Source organism: Mytilus edulis, chromosome 2, assembly GCF_963676685.1.
Source record: "Mytilus edulis chromosome 2, xbMytEdul2.2, whole genome shotgun sequence".
NCBI lineage: Eukaryota > Metazoa > Mollusca > Bivalvia > Mytilida > Mytilidae > Mytilus > Mytilus edulis.
The window spans coordinates 7667580-7686778 of NC_092345.1; the positions used below are offsets into that span (position 1 = coordinate 7667580).

The 19199-nt window shown below is 32.6% G+C and overlaps 1 protein-coding gene across 1 annotated transcript in view; it reads left to right on the top strand.

Moving 5' to 3' along the window:
* Positions 1 to 3644: 3644 nt before the first annotated feature.
* The window catches only part of LOC139511357 (uncharacterized), a 56309-nt gene continuing 40754 nt past the window's right edge, over positions 3645 to 19199 (top strand). Inside the window, exons 1-4 of the mRNA XM_071298009.1 lie at positions 3645 to 3730; positions 7038 to 7118; positions 8051 to 8126; positions 9292 to 9335. Coding sequence (XP_071154110.1) covers positions 9294 to 9335 — 42 coding nt within the window. The 5' untranslated portion in view covers positions 3645 to 3730; positions 7038 to 7118; positions 8051 to 8126; positions 9292 to 9293. The remainder of the gene's footprint in view (positions 3731 to 7037; positions 7119 to 8050; positions 8127 to 9291; positions 9336 to 19199) is intronic.

The following is a 19199-nucleotide window of genomic DNA, read 5'->3' on the forward strand; positions in this document are numbered from 1 at the left end:
AGGATTATATGAAACATAAGGTTGCTATTAACCCAACTTTGTTTAAATAATATGTTGTAATGACTTTCCAATTAGCTAACTCATTTGTAGTTCAAGAAATCATCAATGTCTGTCATTTCCAGACTCCATTTGTGTGACCTTTGGTAAGTGTTGTACGTTTAACCTTTTCTTAAATTTTGAAAATTTAGGGTTTGGAAACAAGCGAGGCTACACAAATAAGCTTAGTTAAGATAAGTGACTTAGCAACTGTTATATCTGCTTACCCTTCCGGAGTACCTGAGTTTTTTCTAATCAAGTATTAATTTGTTTGACTGTCTCATTTTTTTCAATATTCAATTTATCACATTTGTCTTTATCTTATCCAAAGTAGACACCTAAACGTTTTATTGGTTCTTTGCTCCAGTGAATATTTTCATTTTTTTTTTCTTTACATTTTTCTGAATGTACCCAACAATACACTTTCTGTTTTAGATTTATTGAGTTTTAAGCCAGAATGTGTTCCAAATAATTATACTATATTCAACGCTAGGTGAATTTTATTTTTTGAATTGAGCAAGATGAGCTATGTGTTATCAGCCAATTGGGAAATTTTTAGACTGTGTGTTTTATCGTCAAATTTATTTTGAAATCTTGTCTGACTATGCAGGCCAGGATTTCACCTGCTATTTCAAAATAAATGAATTTAACGGACATTCTAGTTTTATCCCAATTTTTAAAACATTTGAAATCAATACTTTCATTATTGTCAGCTTATCTTATGTGCATATCTTCTGACGTAACAACCGGTATAAAACTACTCTGATAATAAATTGAAAGAATTTCAGAATACAAGAGATAAAAAGTTTAATATTAGTAGTTGGTGGGTTTTTTTCTGTTTTTTGCCACTAAGGGCCTCACATTTGCTAAATAATAATGCTGTGTTTGCGAACATGAAATATATAGTGAATTTTGAGGATAGAACACACTGTAGTTAGTATTTGTAGGAATGTTTTTGTATCTCGATTGTGTTTTTTTATTGTGTCGCGGTCATCAGCATAGTCAGTTGTTACGGCTTGAGTATTTGTTTTCGACAGGATAACAACTACATAACAGTAATGTTTGACAAGGATCTATGAGTTTCAATGACTGCAAAGAGTTAATATAAGTACTTCCTAATCATGTAAATAACATATATGCATATGTTATGAATTTTCTTTGCATACTGAACTTCAGGTAAACTATGCATACTGTAAACTGGAAATTTATGCTGAGTCATGATTTCTAAAGCCCAGGATTTTCTCAATCTTCACATAAAATTTGCAATACATAACTCATATAATGAAAGAGTAAACAACAGAAGTTCATGTTAGAGCTATTTTGAAAACAAGTGTAATCATAGAATGCCCGTTTTAGGGAAATTCAGTTTGGTCAGTAGAAAAGGGTACTGATAGGTAAACATATATTTTTCTATTGTGAACAACTTTGTACTTGTTTGGCTTTTAACTACTAGTATTTTGATATGAGCGTCACTGATGAGACTTATGTAGACGAAACGCGTATTTAATTATAAGCCTGGTACCTTTGATAACTATTTAAATTGTATGGGAAGGTGTTTTGACAATAGCAGTTTATTGACCCATAAGAAAGAGTTGTTACAAAGGTTCTTTAAATGCGAAGCGCACAACATTTTCAGACAACCGGGTCATTTATGAGTTCTACTGTATTATACGTATACGTAATAATTTTCCAAAATTTCTGAGTTTACATAATTTGTTTGGACATCGTCTTCTTCAGAAATTGCTTTGTGGTTAGATCCCTCAGAACTCAATATAATCAAAATCTTTGAACAAGGCGAACTCTGTGTGTGGAATGCACACATCTTATTTCAAGCCATATTCCTTTGCAGGTAAAAAAGGTCTTGACTGAAATATGATGACATATGTCTTTCGAGGAAAATCGGTATGTGTTCTCAGTTCTTCAAGCAAATGTGTGATCCTTTTGAACAATAAAACAATCGTCTTTGCCCTCAGTGCTTTTGAATAAGACAACAAAACATGAACTGCGACTGTCAAGGAACGCCGTCCATATTTTTGTTTTTCTTTCCATTAAACATAAACGAGCCATTGGAGCATCATATGGCAGTAAACTGTTCGCAAATAAGAAAATGATTACTGTGTTTTGATCATAAACTCCAGAATCAGCACATATATAAGGCTTCCGAAACCAACATTTGATTCTTCCTGTCATTTTTGTTTAAAATAACGATTGATTTTGTCAAACTTACACTGTAGTTTGGCTGAATTGTGCTTAGTTTTCAATTCATAAAGTAGGAAGCAGCAGTATTGGTCAGTCTTTCACCAATAAAAAAGGCATCACAAAAACTTTGTGTGCACAAGCAGTTAAGTCTTTAAGGATAACACAAAACGAATATGAGAAAACTTCTAGAGCATGTAAATCATTCAAATCTTCTTTCTTTCGATTGCTTAGTTGCAAAATTACAGAGAAAACTCTATCGTAAAGAGCCTTGGTATTAAAAGAGGGACCAAAAATACCAGAGGGACAGTCAAACTCATAAATTGAAAATAAACACTTGTGAAAAATGGACTGACTTTCTTTCTTTATGTCATTTTTAAAAATAAGAATAGAGTATCTTATCAAATGGTTAGCCCTTTGTCAGATTGAAACAAACGTAGATTGTTATGGCGTGTCTATGATTTGAGTTTTTTGCAGAACATACTTATAGTGCAGTGAAAAGGCATTGGCATGTTTCTGGTCAGAAAACTAGGAAAAATAATTTTAAAAAAGCAACAGCATGTGCAGATGTCAGCATTTGTAGACTGCAATGCGTAGATATAGTCCCTGAATAACACTTAATAATACTTGGGTATTTTTTTACATACAGCTCTTCAATGGTTTCGGATCTTATTCATCTTCGGATTTCAAATGTTTGGCTTTGGGCGTTCCTGATGAGGGTAAATCTAGAAAAGCGCTTCGGACGCAAGAAATTATTAAACGTGTTGGTTTCAATTTTTTTTATCCGTTCCAATTTGACTTTTATTGTTATAAAATATTTAGTTTTAACTTTTAGAAAACCTCGATAAATTATCTTTTTTGCAAAAATGTCTCAGTCAAATTACAGGGTGCATAATCCTGAAACTGAGTGAAAATAAAAAAAAATAAAGCAAAATAGAAGAAATTATAGGTTCACAATTAGTATGAATGAACTCTTCATAAAATGCAAAATCAAGAATTTGATGACTATGAAAAGAAAAAGTAAAATTGGTTGTCGAGTTAAAATAAAATCAACATGTCTTTTTATTACCATTTTATGAAAATGGCTATGACCGGGTACAAAAGTAAAATTAATGTAGTACTTTTTCAAAAAAAATCACTTGCAGCCTGCAGATATGCCGGTCCACTAAAAAAAAATAATAAGCACATTTCTCATTTTGTCACCCCTCTATCTGCGTTTTTTAAGGATTGTTGTATAAGCTTTTTAAAACCGAAAATAACCTTATCTTCAATTGTAAATTTATGATGGAAAGACTTTAAATTGTGTATAATTATTTTGATTTTAGTATATTGATTCGTGTTATTCTTTGTAGTGCTTTATTTGCCCTTATCTGTATAATCATACGATTTAGTATTTGTGTCATATTTTGTAGTGAGTGCAGTTTTGGAATTATCGACGCCATTCTTATTCAATGTAGGAACTTTAAATTGTTTTGGTCACACGTGTCATCAAACTACTGTAAGTACTCTATTTTTGTTTCTTCTTTTTGCATTGATTCATATATATATATATATATATATCACAGTAGCATGGGTTCGAATCCCGGCGAGGGAAGAACCAAAAATTTGCGAATGCTTTCGCAAATTTTTGGTTCTTCCCTCGCCGGGATTCGAACCCATGCTACTGTGATATCGTGACACCAAATCGCCTGCACTGCAGCCGTCCCGCTAGACCACACGACCATCTGGGCTCTCAAAAAAAGAGCTTTCGCTGGCCGTGTGTTACATCCTGAAGAGTCCCAATGGAAGGATGAAATCGATTGAACTGGAACTGTTACTTGTTACTTATTTAACTAATTATTTTATGCATATAGATATATAGTCGTGTGGTCTAGCGGGACGGCTACAGTGCAGGCGATTTGGTGTCACGATATTTCAGGAGCATAGGTTCGAATCCCGGAAAGAACAAAACATTTGCAAAAGCAAATTTACAGATCTTACATTGTTGGGTTGATGCTTAGACGAGTTGTATATACATATTGTACACAGCCATGTATCACCATCACTGCTGGTGATCCGATGGGTAAATCTGTTGTAGAGTTGTCACTGGTTCAGACATACTTATAAATATAATTATTTTCTGTGACTGTATCTTACATTAATTTGTAGGATCCTTTACTTTAGATAATTTAGCTGATCTGTAAGCATAACATCTTCATGCCTTATATATCATGTACTGTAGTACGACGCTAGCTTAAAACTGACGTGGAAAGGTAACACCCGGCCACCGAAAGCTTTATTTTTTTTTATGAAGCCCAGGTGGTCGTGTGGTCTACCGCACCACTTACAGTGCAGTCGATTTGGTGTCACGATATCTCAGTAGCATGGGTTCGAATCCTGGCGAGGGAAGAACCAAAAATTTGCGAAAGCAAATTTAAGATCTAACATAGTTGGGTTGATGTTTAGACGAGTTGTATATACATAATGTACACAGCCATGTATCACCATCACTGCTGCTGGCTCAGACGTACTTATAAATATAAAATTATTTTCTGTGACTGTATCTTACCTTAATTTGTAGAATCCTTTATAATAGATAATTTAGCTGATCTGTAAGCATAACATCTTCATGCCTTATATATCATGTTCTGTAGTACGACGCTAGCTTAAAACTGACGTAGAAAGGTAACACCCGGCCACCGAAAGCTTCATTTTTTTATGAAGCCCAGGTGTTCGTGTGGTCTAGCGCACCGGTTACAGTGCAGGCGATTCGGTGTCACGATATCTCAGTAGCATGGGTTCGAATCCCGGCGAGGGAAGAACCAAAAATTTGCGAAAGTAAATTTACAGATGTAACATTGTTGGATATATATGGGTATATAGAAGTCTATAAAAAGGACCAACCAGCAAATTTACTATGTACCGGATCGTCTAGAATAGACGATATTATTCAGAAAAGGAAAAAAAATATCAGTCTAAATATTTGCACAACGCTACTGATATAAGATGTTATTATACGAAAATGTTGTTATTAAATCGTGTTGACAAATATTTCGGCTAAACAAATGGCCTCCGTCAGTGTCAAAAGTTTAAACAATACTGATATTAGGTGTAAAAATAGATCAGTAACAGTACAGGTAAGTTTTGGTCTCTTAATTTAAACCCAAAATCCTGAATCTCATAATATAAACAAAACACTATAATTCAATATACGTGGCTGTGTATATTAACATATTAATGTTACATCTGAGAGAAAAATTACACAACGAAAGTGCTTTCCAACTGTTTTAAAGCCAAAACTTCTCATCAATTAATTTTCTTTTGACATCTCTCATATTTGTTCATTAGAGTCCTTGTATTGTGTAAGCGTCCGAATCATAACATAAACCATAGACCATGCATAAAACATCCTAACACTATTTTACCACACATCATTTACCATAGATATAGGAATATGTGGTATGAGTGTCAATGAGACAACTCTCCATCCAAATAACCATGACCATTACCCATACCAATTTCCCTGTTCATTTTGAATCATGCGATGTGTTTGGGGGAATTGTTAAATAACAAGTTTTAAAAAAATATTCAACATCAGGCATGCATCATACACTATTCCACAAACACAACAAATAATTACCATTATACCATACGCGTATTTTTAATATACATCATTATAATACATCAGATATATACAAATCATGTCAGTATAGAAAATGTGACAAAATTACTTACATCCGATTTCCTAACTTTTTCGGTTTACTTGAATTTGTTAAATCAACATTGACTTCTAGATAAAAAATATTTTCATTATTCATCTGATTTTTTTTAAAACAAAATCATGGATAAAATGATAAAATTATTTAATGAAATCCTGTAAATATTGTTTGTCATTATAACTCATAGATATATCTGTTTGAAATCTGTTTAAATCTTAGGGTCTTAAATGTACAGCCTAAGATTGCATATGGAGAGAATGTATACAAATAACGAATGTTTTGGTAAAAATGCCACCCATCCTGAAACATGTGTCTATCGCACATTCAAAACCGAAATCATAATTTTTTATCTACTTATTTGGAACTGTACTGCTCTATTTATCTTTAGAGTTACTGTACCTGTTATAATTGAAAAATGTCCATACTAATACGTTTTGTGACAATAAGTATAAGCTTTATCTGAAATAATTCTGATGGTGTGTCATTAATATAAGTTTCAAATCGTAAATCAGAATTTCTTGGTGTAGGGGTATTTTTGCTTTTTTTACCAAACCACTGGAGGCTAAGTTCTGTTTTACATACATTAAAGGTATGATGTAATTCAATGTTGAATAAGGTAGTCAAATATTTCAACCTCTAAAATGATATGGGGGTACCTGCATAATAACAAATTGCAGAAGCATGAAAGACAAACATCATTATGGTTTTGAAAATCAAAGCTTAACATTTTCAATGCTTTTGTTATATAATCTAAATGTTTAATAATTGAAATAATATATTTTTTTCTGAAGTCATGTACAGAAAAAATAGAAATGTTTTGTTAAATGAAGTGACTATTTTAATGATATAATTACTGTTCCGATAGTGCCTTTTCATTATGTTAGATAAAACATTATTATAGCCTAGTTTATTTCATGATTTGATCCTTATCGTTGTTTACTTTGTACTATATCAGAAGATTAAAGATACTCTAAGATTTATCATTTTGACTTAGGTGTTTTTTGATGTGTTGAGTTCTGTTATTGTAATTTAAGTTGCCAAATAAATAAAAAATTAATATATATCTCTTTCCTTTATCACAGAGATTCTGCATGTCCTTATTTTCAGGTTGGCAAAAACCGGAGTCACTGTGATATTGACACATCAAATGGTACTCTTCATGGAAAATGTAATGGCAAAGATATTTTAGTAAGCCTATTTATTAGTTAAACAGTCATTGTTGGTTAATTCTTTATAATAATCTAGTTTTCGGAAGAATTTTGCTTAATAGTTTAAGATGCTTTTTCCTTTCTAAAATGATAACAAAAAAGGAATGTCTATGCAATTTATTAACTGTTAACGGAACGAGTGTTTGACGTTGTAAGCTATATCCATGGTATCAGTTTACATTTGTGAAGGAAAAGTTTATGCGTGGAGAGAACCACGGCCCTTCAACAGCAAACTGGTAGTTCTTGTCAATTAAAGGTGTCATCTACTCAACCAAATTTTTCACAGCTATTTTATTATTTTACCTTAATTTAACTTTTTACTTTTACGTTCTAAACTAAGTGGAGGGATTTGGTGGTCTGACACCATAATAAAAAATTAGAGTCAAACTCACATAATACAAGCGAAATACGAACTCAAATTTAAGCAATTAACGCTTATGTTACTGAACCAGTTGATAAAGATGATGATGATTCATGTTGACCTATAGTTCCAAAGGGTGTCAAAACCGGTTTGTACTTGTACTTTATGGCAGTGTGTATATTTTGAACCACAAATACCACTAACATCAATATTAAATTGAAACCTTACTTTATTGTCTATAAAACTATGTTTGAATGTAACATATTTTGGTAAAACGATGGTCAGGATATATTCACTAAATGTGTGACAGACGACCATTGGGCTAAATGAACAAATAATAAAGTCATCTTGGATGCGTTGCATACGAATGGGCTATCCGATAGACCGAAATAAAATCACTTAATGTCGCGTTTCATTGAGGTTTCACGTAAAGTCATCATTACTATTTTGATAATTATTAGTTTGCTAATGACAATGTTTACTATTGTACTTCATAATTCATGTTTCTTCTTTTTATTTCATAATGTCATGTTATTTTATTATACTTGTAGAATACGTGTTCAAATGTTGGTCTCTCTAAATGTAGATGTTATGATCAGTCATGTATAGATAGGGTCTCAGAACGATGTAAGTTGGTTTTCTATTTATATATGTGCTTGTACCTTTATGGTTCAGTTTAAGAACATTTAAAAACTTAACAATATTCCACTAGAAATTCAATATCTTCTCTTTTTAGTGATTTTTTTATCAGCAGTTATCGTATCTTAAAAACGCAATAGCAAATTATATGGTAAAGCTCTTGCTAATTAAATGAAGTGTAAGGGACTTTCAATTGGTAACAGTTGTTTACCAATGTTCAAATATTTACAAATATTCAATAACAATTCAGATAGATAATCAAAATCTTAGGGAATCGTATAAACTCTAGAAGTTGAAAGATTGGGATGTTTCTCATGCTATGCATACATCACCTTTATATATCTCTTGAACACAGTTCTAGCAGTCGATCATTTAGTGCACATAACCGTACACCATTTACAGTTTCGATATTTTAGACGTAAAAATGTTTGTAGAATGTAGAATTAATGTCAAATATTTTTGGAATTTTTTAGAAACTTTTTATTATTGTCTTTTGTAGACGATTATAATCCTATATTATAATTATAATCCTGGTACCTTTGATAACTATTTACACCACTGGGTCGATGCCACTGCTGGTGGATGTTTCGTCTCCGAGGGTATTACCAGCCCAGTAGTCAGTGCTTCGGTGTTGACATGAATATCAATTATATGGTCATTTTTATAAATTTTCTGTTACAACACTTTGAATTTTTTGAAAAACTACGGATTTTCTTATCCCAGGAATAGATTACCTTAGCCGTATTTGGCACAACTTTTTGAAATTTTGGTCCTCAATGCTCTTCAACTTTGTACTTGTTTGGCTTTATAACTATTTTGATCTGAGCGGCACTGATGATTCTTATGTAGACGAAACACACTTCTGGCGTATTAAATTATGATCTTGGTACCTTTGATAACTATTTATTATTATTAAGGCTATTGATGGGTTGAAATTTGAAACATTTCGGAATTTGAAATGTTGACATGTTTAAAACTGTTCTTGAACATACCCTCTGTTTTAGGCTATATCCAAGGGAGTTACCAGTTGTCATAGTTTCTTTGGTGATTTCATATTTTCCTCAATGTTCAATCTGAAAATAATGAGGTGCTGTATATTTTACATAACACTTTCTTTTATCGTTATTATTTGAAATCATATTAATTGTTGCAGATATGATGACGTATCCTTGCATCAATAAATTTTGCCATGGAACTGTAAGTAAGCAAAAATTACTACTTTGTAATGTTAGAATAAAATGACTGAAAATTTACTTAGATTGCAAATGAAACAGCTATCAATCACTGTTCAAATGACGAGAACATACGCAATGATAAGTCAACGTGTGGTCTTCAACAATGAGAACACCCGCACCCTATGGCACAGCCCTTGCATGGTGTAAACTTCCCAACAAACGTGTATGGCATAAAGTTCTATGGTAGAAGTTGTACGGTGCTATGATATTTCAAACAAGAAAAACCAACGACCTCAATCTTGACCATCAATTTACGAAAAACAAATATGACAGACATTAGTTAGTCTTGTATTATTTTTAATTTTAGTTTCTTGAGTATAATTTCGAGTTTAGTATGGCGTTCATTATCACTGAACTAGTATATATATATATATATATATATGTGTGTTTAGGGGCCAGCTGGAGGACGCCTCCAGATGTGAGAATTTCTCGCTGCATTGAAGACCTGTTGGTGACCCTCTGCTGTTGTTTGTTCTATGGTCGGGTTGTTGTCTCTTTAACACATTCCCCATTTCCATTTTCAATTTTATTGGAAGACATTATTGTTTAATAAAATGAATGTGACTTTTTTTCCTTTGTAATACTGGTTATTTTAAGCATTCCTGTCAAGTTTTGTCATAATCGGTTCAATAGTTTTAGAAAAATATAGTATAATGAACGACGACATTTACAGCGATTCGAGCAAAATTGCTTCGACAAATCCAAACCAAGCCGCACCTTCACTGTGTCTAAACCACACCGGCAAAATTTGCTCGGACTCGATGGTATCTAACATCCGGCACAATGACGGAACACCAATAGACAAAAGAAAGGTAGGTTTCTCCTTATTTTTTTATTTTTTTTATGATATCGAAGAATATATATACATATACGACTATTTTCTATTGTGAGATGCAATATTTTCTACAACCGTTCTATATTAATGGAGAAATAAGTCAAAATGCATGTCAAAATGACGAATTGAGTGAACCTTGCCTCGAAATTGTTTAATTTCTCGTTAAATTGTTCACATTGTACGGAAAGAAAGGTACGGGAAGATAGATATTGACACGGAGATTGCAAATTTAGTTATTATGAGCATCTCCATAATTGTATCTCTGTGTATGGAACGAAAGAAAAGGGTCATGTCAAAATGGAACTGGCCGGTTTCGTCAATGTATACAACCCGGTTTCGTCATAGATTTCAAAATGCATAACCCGGTTTGGTCAAATAAAAAAAATCATAATAGCATTACATTATAATTGATTATTTAACTTCAGCGTTCAAAAGGAGTTTTGTGGGTCGTTGGAAAACAAATTCGTTCACCGGACAACGGCTTAATATTCATATGAGTCTCAGATTCAAATAAATAATAAGCAAAAACTTGAATTCCTACTCTTATAGAACACAAATATTTTAATTTACTTTGCATTCTGAAATTTTTTAACAGCATATTGAGATTAAAGCTCTCTAAATATGCGTTTTCTATATGAGTTATGGGAAAATATGTTGAACATGTTTAAACTTGAAATTAAAGTTTACGGTCTTAAAAATCGAAACACTCAATTGATATGTGATTTTCTCGCACAAAAGGATGGACACCTTTATAAGTAATCTAATCATTCTATGTATGTAATCTTTTCTACAATCGTTAAAAATAAATCTTCTTAAGGATAAACGTTGATAATAAGACAACTGTATATGCATGCATAATCGATATAGAAAATGAATGTAGGATTACAACTACCATGCATTAAAATATTTTTTTTTATCCCTTATTGTAACTATACTGCTATGTACAAATTAGTATAATAGTATAATAGTCTCAGGTCATCGCCAAATTCAATAATAATTATTTTGTTATCATTACTAAAAAAAAACGAGTCTGTACTGTCGCCGTTGTGTTATGATGATCGTACACTGACGTTGGTCAATATATTTTGACAATATATACGGACAGACGGATTCAGTTTATTTCAAAGTGGACGTATTATTTAAAAATGTCTATCAACATGAAAAGTTCATACAAATTCCAAGCGGCAACAACCCGACCATAGAGCAGAAAACAGCCGAAGGCCACAATGGGTCTTCAATGAAGCGAGAAACTCACGCATACGGTGGCGTCCTTTAGCTGGCCCCTTAATAAATATTTATACTAGTTAAGTGATAGTGGACTTCATAGTAAACTGCGAATACATGTATATATTTATTATATTTAAGGGATAATTTTAACTATGATACAAGTATACAGGCTCTGTCACCGGACGAGTTAAGGTTTTTTCATCATTTTTTATTATTTGTACTTTTGTTGTACTGTTTGTGTCAGCGACAACACTTTGACTCAGTCCATTCCCGAATCACACGCTTGTAATTCCATGGTTGTCTTTGGTTGCTTTATACCATACTAGTATGCGTTTTGAACATAAAATAGGCAGGTAGTTTTCTTGTTTGAATTGTTTTACAATTATAATTTAGGGCCCTGTTATAGCTTGCTTTCATGCAGTTTGTGTGTTTTTCTCATTGTTTAAGGCATACGCTGACCTAAACTTGATTAATTCAACATAATGTTTGTGTCTAAAAGAAAGTTGTCTCATTGTCAACGTTTATTGGATAAGTGGTTACCGTCACTTCTTCTTAATAAGACCTAGATATAAATGACGGTCATGTTTTGCAAACCAACTTTTATTCACATTGAAAATACAAAACAGTCAGATATTGTTTTCGAAAGTTATCTTGAAGTTTCAATTGAATTTGAACTGTACAAAAAATGAATTTGAACTGTAAAAATAATGTGAAAAACATGCCTATGAAAATAAATGTGCCTACCAGAAACGGGGAGAAAGTTACAAATCTCACTGCTATGTTATGGATGCTTAAGTGTGAAAACTCGCTTTAGTGCGCAAGTAACACAGTATATATAGTACCAGAAAATCTGGCAGGATTGCATGCATGAATAATTTGTGCAGAACAGTATAGACTATAGTCGGTTTGGGACTGTTCGTCAATGATTGAATGCATAAATGTATAAATAATTGATAGTAAATATTGTAAACTAAGTGTATATAATATAGTATAGTAAATTAAAATTATGGCACAATCAAAACACATCCTTTTATTTTTCATCTTTACATACTACTATTATAAACAAAGAAAATATAATAATGTTACAAAATAATTAGATACCAGTGTTTGCTATTCAGTATTTATATTCCATTTAAAATTAGTTTGAAGTTAAGTGAAATAAGGGATACGCCTTTCATAATGAAAATGTGTATTATCATAATTAACTATGTCAAAAAGTGCCCGTTTAAAATAGATTTTAACACGCCAAGTTTACTTTACAATAAATATGCATTTAAATTCTCGAAAGACAATGTTCAGATCCGTGCCAAAGTTTCTTTTCATAAATTGTTTGTTAAAAAAAAACCAAAAAAAACCCGGGTGATATATATAGACGAAACCGGGTGATTGTGTAGTAACAACATTGACGAAACCGGTTTATTTTAATTTGACATGACCCTTTTCTTTCGTTCCATACACAGAAATACAATTATGGAGATGCTCATAATACCTAAATTTGCAATCTCCGTGTCAATATCTATCTTCCCGTACCTTTCTTTCCGTACAATGTGAACAATTTAACGAGAAATTAAACAATTTCGAGGCAAGGTTCACTCAATTCGTCATTTTGACATGCATTTTGACTTATTTCTCCGTTAATATAGGACGGTTGTAGAAAATATTGCATCTCACAATAGAAAATAGTTGTATATGTATATATATTTTTCGATATCATAAAAAAAATAAAAAAATAAGGAGAAACCTACCTTTCTTTTGTCTTTGGCGTTCCGTCATTGTGCTGAATGTTAGATACCATCGAGTCCGAGCAAATTTTGCCTGTGTGGTTTAGACACAGTGACCTTGATAGAATATATTGTGGACCAATAAATGATCAAATATTAATCTCATCTACCTACAAACAGTTGAATATGATACAAAAGATGATTTTAGGAAGACAAATGCCACTAATGGACCTCTTTGTCTTCTTTATAAGGTCTCTTTTGGTACATTTTTACCTCTCATTTCCTCAAAATTTCAAATTTTCAGGCCATTAAATAAAAATAATGTCGTAACTTTCACTCTTATTTATGATAGAAATGTTGGAAGAAATGAGTAATTGAAGTATTCAAGCAGAATGAACAATCCATATAAAAATTTACTGTCTCAAATGAGGTTTCAATACGTCCTTACGTAAACATAACATTTACGCCGCGTTCCAGAGAGTGACATAAAAGGCTTCTCTTTTAGTGAATAATTTGTTGTTACAGCATTAAAAAAAATCATTTACTTATAACTATATATTTATTAAAGTATTTCTTCGGAAAATGTTCTATCATAGCAGATGTAAGAAATAAGGAGAAAAAGCTCCCCAAAACACTAAATATGGCTTATTCTGTCAACTGAATATTAGTTAAAACATATTTATTTATAGTGGATTGGGAAACAAGTTTTGCAACTTAGATTAATCCCTTTCCACTTTGCGGGTGAGAGTGCTGCCTTGTAGCGGCATTAGCCTACTCTTTTTCGAAATCTATCATTTACGTGCAAAACATATGGCTCTCTCTTAACACGGGTCAGCCATTTATCGTCCCCTTCAATACTCGCAAATGGCGTCAAGAGAGAGTCGAAAATTTAGTCCCTGAAATTTTCATCCCGGAACGGGAATCGAACCAGGAACCTTTGTGTTCATTTGAAGAATGTTCATGTAAGAGTCCTATTTCAAGGAAATTTTCGAATAAAATGTGTTTTGGAGACTCAATCCACTCAGAATATTTCATTTTTTGTAATAATTCACTTAAATAGCAAGAAATTGAAACATATCAGAGTACTCACAAGGTCAATGGTGCATGTGCAGCTTCTCATATTAGGTGTAATACCACCAATGATTTTCCCCTATTAGTCTTTGTTAAACTTGCACTTTTCCTAAAAATGTACAGATTTTATCTTTGTTTCAAATAAAGAAATACATGGCATGAGTAAAGATTCGTCCTGTCCAGTACTATAGAAAAAAAATCACATAACATTTCATTGCATATAAGAAAATAACCATCACTGGAAGTTAACCAATCAAATTTCCCACCTTATTCAACCTGTGTACAAGATTTAGTAACCATGTAAGCCAAAGTTTCCAAAATATTCTATAGAAACCACAGATAAAAAATAATAATGGTGCTCTAAAATACAAAAGACATATGTTTATGACACAGAAAATGTTTTACTGCAATAAAATGTAGGATTAATTACCTACAACTGACAAAATCATGGGAATATTTTTTTCTACCTATTTTCGTATACAACCGGATGTGACGTACCATGATTAGGTGGTATTACACCATTAACCAAACACAAGCAGCAAAATACAGGCTGCTGACTTGAAAAGGGTAGACTTATCTTGGACAATTTCATTGCAAATACTCTATTTTCTATTCAGTAGCAGAATTCCTACATCAATTAAAACTCATATAGAATTAATATTAAGAACGAAAATCCTAGTGATATGCAAAAATCTTTTAGATGGAAAAATAATCATAGTACAATAACATGATTTATGAAAGCAAACTTTTTGACAAAATGTATAATCTTTGTAATTCCAGTCTACAGTTTTCTACAGAAAGAAAATCATGTTTATACCAACCCACCATAATCATAGGGAAAATAATCAGTAAAATGTAGTACACACTTTACTGATGTAATCTCATTGCAATTTATACCATAAATCTCACTATAATACATAATATAAATACAATAACCAAATATATATTTGCCGACTGCCCAACGTAATCTAGAGGACACCGAATTTATTACAAATAAATAAACATGACATGTGAAATATAACAGCATGTGTGATATAACCATCCAGCATAACATACTGAGTTGTAATTAATAATTATAAATCATCATTATTTCTCCATCCATAACGATCCCGCCGGCCAGGAAAAACCAACTATGTCGATAGACGGCGTTGGAAACCTGTGTCCAAACCCTAAATTAGTCGAAAGCTAATTTGCTCGAAAGACCGTTTCCGGAGTCATACTTGGACAGTATACTTAAAGATGTGACATATAACAAAAACAAAAAAATGATATAAAGGGGAACATGAAACTTTAAAATAACCCTACGTGCATCAGTACATTCAGCAAAAAACGTAAAGCTCATAAATGAGCTAATACATTGCACAAACATTATAAAAACCCAATTAAGATCTAGATACGAAATATTAATGAGAAACGATATATACAAATATCGTTAAGAAACTTGACTGTATCAGTGTTGGGTAGAGAGTGATTACTCCACGGGATTATTTCCCGCTCATTTATTACATGTCCATGTAAACATGTGATAATTACATGATTAATCAGACGGAACGTTAGTACAATAATTTTCCTCTATACTGCAAAACGCGGAAAATTATAAGAACACACTTTACTGATGTAATCTCATTGCAATTTATACCATAAATCTCACTATAATACATAGTATTAATACAATAACCAAATATATATTTGCCGACTGCCCAACGTAATCTAGAGATCACAAAGAAAGGGATGAAAAGAGCCCAAATTATAAACCAAGTTTTCTAGATACTGATAATCTCATATCTAAGGAATCAGCAATGTAACCATCTTTGCTAATATCTGATTTCCATCTTCCATGACGTTTAATACATCTCTCATTTACTTCTGACCTGGCTGCTGCAGAAGCACCACCAGAACGTAAAGAATGCAAACCTAGGTTCAAGTCAGGAGCTACAGTCTTTAATCTACGTACAATATTCTCGTTTGTGGCTGTATAACCCATTAGACCTAAAAATCGGTCGAAATATAAAATAATCCGAATTAACATCCAAACCAGCAAGTGAAATGTATCGCTTATACATAACAACTGGACATGCCAAAGTGTTACCACTAGAAATAAGTATCTCGTTACCTTGTCTGTATTGATCGGTCTTAGACCGGGGCAGAAAAATAGAAATATGATCATCAAAAATCTTAACATCCCTACATGTAATAGAACTTAAAACAAAAATCCAGCATAGCCTATCAAAATCATAGTCAAATCTCTAACAATAAGCAAGTCATTTTCAAATTCATTAATTTTACAGAGTTCAAGTATTATATCCGAGGTAACAGGGTCCTTCTTTACGACTGGTTTTCCATTTAATCTTTTACATGATTGATCTAACGAATGAATGTAAGCGTTATTTGAAGGATCAACGTAACCATAAAGCTCAAGTACCCACTTTAAAGCATAAATTATCGAATCTAAAGTACAAGGTGATAACATCTTGTCAATCAATAAAGTTAAAAACAATGAAACATGAATCGGATCTGCTGGTAATTCGTTAAAACCATATCCTTGTGCAAAAGATCTCCAACGATTATAACTAGCAAAGTACTTTTTTGTAGTATTGTCACTTTTAGACTGGATAAGATAAACCGACATCTTTTCTGCTAATTTTCCAAGTTCACCCGAACATCCTACAGTACTCTTCTCTACAATCTCCACAACATGTTGCATCAGTCCTAAGCCTGAAAATCGCAAAAATGGATCATTAGAACATAATATTTAAAGCTATCAACCTAAATTTAAGTGGCAATTTCCCGAAAATGCCGTTTTTACCGGCCCCATTCACTATAACTTTGTCATTTGTAAGATAAATAGCGTCTGACACAAAACTCTTAAAAATTTCTTGTGCACAAAGTAAAGGCCAGAATGCCGCCGATTTCCATTCTGGTATAACCAAAATACCATAAGCACGCTCATTGCACATTTTGTTTACTGTTTTTGCAATCAAAGAAGCTGGGGGTACCAACCAACTGTTGTCATTTCCCCAATATTGACTAAAACTGTCAACTGTTTCAGTTCCTGGGCACCATATAACTGAATTGAAACGCGAACAATGTGTATTGTAATGAGTGGCAAATCGGTCTATGCTACACGGACCCCAAATATTGTTTAAGAAGCTGAATGTTTCATCGTTTAAAGACCAGTCATCGTGATCTGTATAACGACTAAGTTGATCTGCATACACATTCTGAGCCCAAGGGACCCAGCGAGTCTGAATATTAATGTTTTTCTATTCACAAGATTCTAAAATATTAATCGCAGTTTTTTGTAGTGACAAATTTCTGCTACCCACCTTCAAAATACGTGCGACATTTTGATTGTCACTGTTGACTCAAACTAATTTGTTCTCCAACAACAAATCTTGAGTATACACAACTCTCTTGACGCATTCAAGTTCCCGCCAAGTTGAACTCTCAAAAGGTTCATTACCTACCCAGTTACGTACTTCGGTACGATCATAATTTGAACAAAAACCACCAAAGCCTACATCTGAGGCATCACAAAACAAATCGACATCAAAATTGTCGTGAAAATTAACTGTGCTTATATTCACACCTTTACTATTCCTTGCTCTGCAAGAAACTCTCAAAAATTCTAACTCATCAATAGCTTCTGATGTAATTTTTACAGATGCCTCCCAGCTTGCTCTACCGTTAACACAAGCATATAAAAATCTTGTTCTCAATCTCACGAGATCACCAAATACTATTTGCATTGATATGAGTTGACCGACTATGCCCGCTAAAATTCGAGCCTTTAACAAAACTTTACCTCTCCCAATCTCGGAAAGTATATAGTTTACAGTTTGCTCTGCTTTATCTATTCTCTCAGGACTGACGAATATTCTACCAGTTTCAGTATTCCAAATGAAACCTAACCATTTCAATTTTTGGCATGGATCACAAACACATTTTTCATGTGCAATTAGAAAACCTAGCTTTTGAAGTTGAAATTTTACAAACTGACTACTTTTTTGACAAGATTCAAAATCTTTACCACCTCCCAAACCATCATCTAAAAACATAATAATTTGTGTGCCTTTAGATCTGAAATACTTTACAACTTCTCTGAGAACTTTGGTAAATTAAAAAGACATTTAAAACGAAATATCTGTTTGCATTATCTATCTCTCATGCAAAACCTAAATATTCTCTGTGCAATTCAACAATCTCAATATGGTGATAAGCACTTTTAAAATCATAGCCATATAGAAAATCATGTTGGTGAAAAATTTCCCTTGCTAACTTTGTGTCTTCATATTTAAATCTAAATTTAAATAAATGAAGATTGATGTGTCTACAATCCAATACCAACCTGGGTTTGCTCGATTTATTAAAAGCAACGGTCAAAGGAATAACTACACAAGGTATCTCATTCACTTCTGATATACAACCTTTTGACAGCAGTTTCAATTTCTGACTTAACAAAACTTGCGTTATCAAGAGATGATCTGTTATTTCTAATAATTTTATGACCTGGTTCTGTTCTGAAAGTTATCTTATACCCGTTTTGTATAACATCAATTATGTGTGTATTACCTGTGATTAATCTCCATTCATGGATAGCATTTTTCCATCTACCTACTGGACTAACCAGTTTTTCCACATTAGTAACAAGATCAACAATTTGTAAACAAGCAATTGTTATTGAAACCTTCTCATTGGCGTTTCTTATTTTGGAATTATTGCAATAAAAATTATCATCTGAGCTACAAAATAAGCTTGAACTATCTAAGATTGATAAATATAAAGAATTACTTATCTTTTGTTTTCTATCAGGACAATTATCTGCCCAGTGCCCCCTTTTTCCACAATTGAAACACTTTCCAGGTTTGAAGGAATCGTCTTTATCTGCATTCCTGGCATAAGGAACTTGTCTGGGTTTGATGCTTTTCTTGGTTTTCTCTGCTTTACTCTTGCGCTCTGCTCTAGACTGAGC